General features: G+C 29.3%; 1 protein-coding gene and 1 pseudogene across 1 annotated transcript; both read left to right on the forward strand.

Moving 5' to 3' along the window:
• The first annotated feature begins 925 nt into the window (after window positions 1–925).
• On the forward strand, window positions 926–1,237 carry LOC111028107. The gene has a single exon (XM_022306645.1). It carries the CDS (start codon window positions 926–928, stop codon window positions 1,235–1,237), a length of 312 nt encoding a protein of 103 aa, XP_022162337.1.
• Window positions 1,238–3,072: 1,835 nt separating this feature from the next.
• Window positions 3,073–6,826, forward strand: LOC111028108 (annotated as a pseudogene).
• The last annotated feature ends 1,673 nt before the right edge of the window (window positions 6,827–8,499 follow it).

Here is an 8,499-nt window from a genome sequence, read left to right on the forward strand (position 1 = left end):
ATTTTTTTTTATAATTATTTAAAGTTCAAATTTGGACAACATTTATCAAATTTTAAATTTAATAATTATATTGTAGTTAATAATTTATAAAATGTTCAACTTTTATAGCTAAGGATTGAAAATTTAAAACAAGATTCCACGTAAATAAGTTAAATATAAATTACTTTATTCACCTTAATATCATCAAATATACTTAGTAATACACTAATACCATCAAGGCTGGGCATTAACGAGTTAAAAATTAAAATTAAGTTAAAACGTTAAGTTAATTTTAATTAAGTTAATTAACTCGTTACTTTTTTTTTAAATTTAACTTTTAACTTAACGAGTTAACGAAAAAAAATACGAGGAACTTTTAACTTAACTTAACTTAATTATTCTAAAATAACTTAACTTAACGAGTTAAAAAAAATTGTTAACTTGCCCAGCCTTGAATACCATAAGCTGACTGACCGTTTTCGCTCAGAATCGTTTTTCTTATACAATGATATTGACTACTGTACAGCAGAGCGACATCCACTTACCCACCTTTTTTCGAGTTAAATATACTTAGGTAGGTATTCAAAATAATACTTTTTTCAATTACCTATAGGTTTACTTCCTATAATTTTAATAAAATTAATATTATCTAAAATTTTAATTTATTATAAAATATACTTTATAATTTTTTAATTACAGCCTTGCAATCTATCTGCCCTTCAACACACAATATATCATTGTAAAATCAATACATTCATCGCTCGTCTCAAAATCTAAAATAGTTTTTTTTTGCAAAACTTATTAATGTTTTTATTATTACAGATACTTAGGAACAGGATGTACATTTATAGATTTGCACTACTCGTTCAAACTAGGAGCTTCAACTATAGGGAATATTGTAAGAGAAGTATGTATTGCAGTTTGGGAGGAATTAGCTCACATTGAAATGCCATCTTTGACAGAACAGCTATGGAAAAATAAAGCTGAATTGTTCGAGCAGCGTGCCAATTTCCCTCATTGCTTAGGAGCAGTTGATGGGAAACATATTAGAATTATAAAACCAACAGGGACAGGAAGTCAACATTTTAATTACAAACATTATTTTTCAATAGTGCTATTAGCGGTTGTTGATGCAAATTATAAATTTTTGTACATCGATGTCGGGTCTTATGGAAAAGACTCAGATTCAACAATTTTTAAGAATTCTACTTTTTGGAATCTGTTAACAAGAAATGAATTGAATATCCCTGAAGCATGACCAATACAAAATACTAATATTATTGCAAATTACGTATTTGTTGGTGATGAAGCATTTGGTCTTTCTGAACATATGCTACGTCCTTATGGGGGAAGAAACTTGACAAGTAAAAAACGTATATTTAATTATCGTTTATCCCGTGCACGTAGGTACGTGGAATGTGCTTTCGGAATACTGTCCAACAAATGGAGAATTTTTCATCGGCCAGGTTAGGCCTCAGTTGGCAGTAAATATCACTAATGCATGTTGTGTTTTGCACAATTTTGTACGTGAAAGAAATGGAATCGATCTTAAAGATTCCCTTACAGTGGAAGGTTTCGAAGAAATAGACCCAGTAATTGCTGATCGTGGAGGGAGAACAGCTATTGATATGAGGAATGTATATGCTGATTATTTTTCTTCAGAAGGAGCAGTTCCATGGCAACATGATAAGTAGGACCAAATACAGAACTATGTAAAATATTCTAAATAATAAATTCCAAAATATCGGATTATAATTTTAAACAAATATTTGTAATACTGTAATACATTAGGTACCAAACACTAATGAACCTATAATATATATTTAATGTTTCTTTATATTTAATAAATTATAATAAACTAAGTTAAAAATAATATATCATAATTTGTACCTATTCTTGATTAGTAAAAACTATTATAAAATTTATATTTATATTTGTAGCTATATATATTTCAACAATTCAAATACCAATTTTTTATGAATTTTCAACAACAAAATAACTTCCAAATTTTCGCAATTTCAGAAATATTTGAACTTTAAACCCTTATAGAGGAAATTATGCTTATGTATTTTTATAATACCAGCTTATGTGAAAACCAAGAAACCACTCTAAAAGTATTATTAGTATTTTTAAGTATTATTTCAACTAGTAATCGTGCACACAGACTCAAAAAAAAAATGAATAATTAAAAATAACCACACATATAATAATAAATTGTAAAATCAATAGTTTCATAATTTCAATAATTGATATAGACAAAATATACAAGAAAGGAAAACATATTTATTTATTTTATTTTAACATTAATACTGATTTAATAGTGTATTTTATATACATACCTATCAATTTTTGGTCCTTAAATTGAAGATGTTCAAATCCTGGTTTTATCAAACCGAACACTTCTCTCCAAGCTTTTCGTTTTTCATTGCGGTCTGAAAACTTGTCTATTGTCTTGTCCCATAAAACAGGCTTATTTTCAATAAACGAAATTAAAAGTTCTATGTCTAGTTCTGTGTCTAACTGACTATTCTGTTCAACATCAATTTCAGATGTCAAATTTAAGAAGTCGATTTCAGACTCTTCTTCTGAGTGCTCTGACGACATGTTAACTGTTGGTACTTGTGAATACTAATGACTACTAATAGAAAATTGAACGAATATTGAAATAAAATCATAATCAGTCGCGCGTTTTATTACTGCGTGTGTGTTCTCCACCTATCATTATAATGCATTTCGACTGGAATTTCTGATCGTGCGTTATTTTTAACGTGCGATAAAGTCATGGTGCACGCGACTGTTTTCGAAATATCGCGCGGTATTTTTACGGCGCGACATTCGTGTGTTGTGCTCTATTCATTTTATTGTATTTCAACAAAACGCGCCGTAAATTTACGGTGCGGTAAAAATGTCGCGCGGTAAAATAACGCCCGTGTGTTCCCAGCCTTAATGCATGAAAAATCCTATCGTTTAGGGTCTCGCCACACTGCGGTATTTTCGCCGTTGAGTCCGAACGCGGCAATAAAACCGTTCGCGCCATTGCGCCAAACTAGAGCGGTTTTACCGTTCGCGCTTTGAGCCAAACTAGAACGGTTTTAGGTTAGGAAGTTTATACTCCATTCTCATACAGATTTTGGTGACGATAGAACGTTTTTTACTAATTGTTCAGTGTTTTATTACTTTAGCTAGTCAAGTTAATTTTTATTATATTATAATCGTATATCCAAATTTGCATTTTGTTGTATTAAGTATTGTGAAATTGAATAATTACTTGTTTAAGCTGTATTCAGTAGGTACTAGGTAAGTTAAAAAACTAGAATAAAATAATACAATACAACTTTTATACAATTAAAACAGTGGCACAAGGGTGAGAAGAATTGGATAAGCCCTCAAATATCAGGCCCTGCAATAGAGATACCTCTTGTATACTTTTAAAAAATATCACATGACTGAAGCTGTCATCCCTCAGAAAATTACCTATTTGTGCCATTGCCAATTAAATGATAATTTATAGTTCTTAATATTAATTATTATCCATGCATTAAACTTATTTAGAATGGATTTTAATCGGTGTATTTACCACTATAACATGGTAATTGGTATTGCTGAAGCTTTTGGCCAATTAGATCCACAAGCCCCAGATAGAAAATATTGGGTCCATCCAATTAATTCAAACCGTGAATCATCAGGACAGTTTGATTCATTTTATGAAAACATTAGATGTTATCCAGACAAATTTATGGAATATTATAGAATGTCCATTACAACGTTTGACGAATTACTGGAAAAAATTTGTCCTTATATAACAAAGCAGACCACACCATTCCGAAATCCTATAACTGCTGAACAACGACTTACTATTACATTAAGGTAAATTACATTTCTAACCTAATATTACTCTTAAAATGGAAGATTGATACAAAATTTCTTAGACCAAAACATAATAAAAGATCCAAAGACCAACAATTACTCATAGTAAAACTATTATTATTATTACATTCATTGCTCTGAGTTCATAAACAAAATAAAATTAAAAGCTGTTCAAAATTAAAATCATTTGCAACTATACTTTTTTTTAATCTAATTCAAATATAGAAACAATACATAACACAGTTTTAATAATATGTCTTCAAATTAATATTATAAAACAAAACTTTTATAGGCAATCAAACTTATTTACCTTTAGTAAATATTATATACATATAAGTTATAATCAACATTTAACATATTTTATTATAGCTTATATTTTAAAGCTCTAGTATATAGTTAAATTGAACAAAATACATATTAAAATTCGGTATATAAAATAAAGTAGGCAGTCTTTGCTCTTGAGTCTTGAATTTATCAGTGGAACTTACTTTTAAAGTTTTAAACAATATAATTTAAAAAATAGTTACAATATTATAAAAAAAAATAACAAAAGTGTGGGACTATTTTTTCCCATGTTAACAAAATAAAATAATATGTTATTATACCATAGTACTTTCAAAATAAATATGTATTATATGTATGCAGAGATTACAAATAATACATTTATTTATTTATCTGATATATTATGTTGATTTGGTAGATTTGAAAGGGAGTACTCCTTAAACTTTGGTGGTAATGTATTCAGTGGATGAAAAATATTAGTACTAGTAGTGGATACATCTGAATTTGATGAATATTGATGGTAGAGCGATGCTGGGATTTTAGCTGCATGGTGTTCTGGTGTTACAGTTACATTATCAGATGATAGATAAGAGTTGGTAGATAAATCAGAGAATGATGAATAAGGATAATATGGTTGATGGACTACAGATGTTTGGGGTTGTGGTGGTATCTGTTGAACGTTTAAACCGCTATAAAAGTTGCTTGGTAAATTTTGGTTGTATCGTTTATTATTGGACTCAGAAATTTTTTTAAGGGACTGTAAGAATTGAAATTTAAGTTCTAATTTATTTTCTTCATTTAACTTTTTTATGTCTGGTAAAAATGACATTAAAAATGCCTTATCAGGATCCTCTGTTTCAGGTGGTACATTTAAAAAAGGAGGGTTTTTTATAGCTTCCAATAAAGATTCTTGAAATGATGTGGGCTTAGACTTTTTATTTTTTTTTGCTGAAGACGATTGTGTAACATTAGCATCTGCACAGTTCAAACCAATTTCTAGAATGTTAACCATCACCAACATCTTCAATACCAGTTGTATGTGTAGGTGAATATTCAACGGATGTGGTATCAATTAAACTCATATTCCCAGTGGTCCTGACAAATTAAAACAATAGATTTCAATTATTTAAGAAAACTAAAATAAATAATTTTACAAGAATCAATATTATAAATTTATAAACAAATATTTTAGTCGGTATTATTATAATACTACCTTATTAATTTATTCATTATTAGGTATTTGTAAATTGTTGTAAATAGTTTTATATTATCTAAATAAATATGGTTTAAATGCAAAAATAAAAAACTAAGTAACATTAAGTTCAGATGATCATTGTGAGGAAAACTTTAAAATAAAAAAAAGCTACCAGTTATTTAAAGTTATAATGATAATAATAATATTTGATATAATATAATATTAATATAAAATTACATTTTTAATAAATTAAGTTGTGCATACTCATAAGTCATAATTAATACATTTGTATGTATCAACAATAATAGTGAATTTATATAATATATTTATTATTATTTCTACCAAGTAATTATAAAACTTAGTACTTACTTTCTTTTTTTCACAACAGGTTGTAAAAAATTTAAGATTTCTGCATAAGCATAAACTTTTCTATTTTTTCTTGACGCTTCAGAACCACTTGCACCTTCACGTCTCGTCTCATTAACTTCTCGAGTATAATTGTCACGTATATTTTTCCATTTTTTTTTCAGTTCTTCAGCTATAATTAATATAATAATGTTATGTAATATAGGTATTACCTACTAGGTACTTAACATTTAATCTAAATTATTATGTTTCAGATTTTTATCAGTAGGACTTAACTTTGTTGCCCTAAAACATGAATTTTCTATGGATAGAAGCACTGTTAGCAGCATAGTAAAAGAAACTTGTGAGGTCATATGGTTAATCCTCCAACCCCTCGAAATGGCAGAACCTAAGTGTGAACAATAAATAGGCATAGCACAGAAATATTATGAAAAAACTCAGTTTCCTAACTGTATAGGGGCCGTTGATGGGAAACACATAAGATGTGTCAACCCTAAAAACTCTGGATCAATATTTTTCAATTATAAAAAATATTTTTCTATAGATCTTATGGCGAATGTGGACTCAGAATATTGTTTTATTTCTATTGATGTTGGGGCATATGGAAGAGAAGGGGATTCAACTGTTTTCAAAGAAAGTCCATTTGGAAAGAAATTATATGCAGAACAACTTGGTCTTCCAGCGCCAATTTGTTTACCAAACACATATGACAATCCCCAACCTTTTGTACTTGTTGCTGATGAGGCATTTGGATTACACAAAAACCTTCTTAGACCATTTCCAGGACGTGGACTGGACCAAAAAAAAAGAATTTTTAACTATAGATTATCAAGGGCGCGGAGATACGTTGAATGTACGTTTGGAATTTTGGCCAATAAATGGAGGGTTCTGCACACAGCAATCAACGTTGAACCTAATTTTGGAGATGTAATAGTAAAAGCTTGTTGTGTGCTTCACAATTTTGTCAGGAGGCGAGATGGTTATAAATTTGAGGACACACTAAGCAATACTTTAGAGGAAATTGCAGTGAATAGAATTGGAGTTGGGGCTCGTTCCCAAGGTATTGATGTTCGTAACTACTTTTCCGATTATTTTATGGATGCAGGATCAGTACCATTTCAAAGCCGGTTTGGATAAAAAAAGTGTATAATATGTTTTGAATGTAAGGTGAACTTGTTTATTTTTTTTTTGATATAATATATTACAATACCTACAACTTACCTATTTGGTACTACTATACTAAATACTTTTCTTTTTTTATTCCTACTATTATTATTATTATTATGATCTTAAATATTGGAAATTAAAGTGAAAAATAAAAAATTGATTAGGATATTAACTGAATTAAATATAAAGTTAGAACATCAGAAAAGTGACACTGTATTAGATTATTACTACCATTCAGGTGGGCCCCTGGCCTACCTTTATGTGTTATAATATTACATTATATTATATTCAGTGGCGTACATAACCATCCTGGCTTAGTGGGCTGCAATCCTTCCCCGAATTCACATACATTACTTAAATAGAAGTATAGAACCACATATTTAGATACTTATAATATTTTCTAAGATTAATTTGTAAAAACTACTTACCAAAAATAGTCTAATCCTCAAAAATAACTTAATTGTACATAACTTGTGTAATTACTTGTGTAATTACATTACAAGATTATTTGACATGATAATTTATCACAAATTCACTAATTCCAGGGGGGACTAATGTCTACATATATAGTTTTAAGCGTTCCATATGTAATTGTATGTTTAATGTCTAAGGTATAAAATCCTAACTTAATAAAGGGGGCACTTTTTAACCACAATCAGAGGTAAGGATTAACTGAGTCCTCATGAATCCCTGCACTTAAAAGTTTAAACGCTGTGTGTACTGAACACTGTTTATAATATAAATACTGAATGCTGATGTCTGATCATAACATAGAATTTTTGGTTTTTGTAAGGTAAATAATAAATATAATATTTAATTATTATAGTTCTATGAAAATACTAATATAATTGCATATGCAATATACAATTGATTTATCGTCTATACCCTATATGGTTATGTATTATATAATGTATCAATATTACACTTTTCTTGAAAAAGTATGAGTTAAAATTTAAGCAACTAGATACCTATCTTATACCTATAATTTTATATTTTAGGTTTACTTATCATAAAATAATTACCACCACCTAGGTGCATAAGATGATTTTTGCAAAGTTCCTTTTTAGTAACTTTTAAATATAATATACTAGCCTCTAGGACCTAGGTGCTAGATCACTTGCTAGTTGTGTAGCCCACTCCGAAAATAATGTCTATTATAATATACGCCACTGATTACATTACATTATTATAAAAAATAGCAGTGAAAATGTGAAATAATAAACTTACTTTGTGCTTCACGCTCCTGGAGAGTTGAACTTTCCCAATCTTTAAACATTACCATACTAATGTCTTCCCATGCTTTTTTTTTTACATCTCTATTCATAAATAATTTGCTTGTCACATTCCACAAGCATTCATATTTCTCGATTTCGACGATAAATAGTTCAACGTCGATCATTGTAAATTTAAATTGTATGAATAATTATAAAAATTAAAAACGCCGTTGGATTAAAAACGCAGTATGGCTCTTTGCATTCACAACAACGCGTTTATGATACGAACGGTTGAGCGGTGCCGCCGTCGAACCGCTGCATGCAGCGGCGAGTGGCGGCGACGAACGGTAAAACCGCTGTGTATGGCGTGCTAAATTTAAACATGTATGTTTTTCGTGAACGTAAAAACCGCGGCGGTAAAACCGTTCG

This window comes from Myzus persicae, unplaced genomic scaffold (genome assembly GCF_001856785.1).
Source record: "Myzus persicae strain clone G006 unplaced genomic scaffold, MPER_G0061.0, whole genome shotgun sequence".
Classification (NCBI taxonomy): Eukaryota; Metazoa; Arthropoda; class Insecta; order Hemiptera; family Aphididae; genus Myzus; species Myzus persicae.

What these genes read in the sequence shown, in the direction of transcription:
- LOC111028107 (XM_022306645.1), top strand. Translation starts at nt 926, where the DNA reads ATGCCATCTTTGACAGAACAGCTATGGAAAAATAAAGCTGAATTGTTC.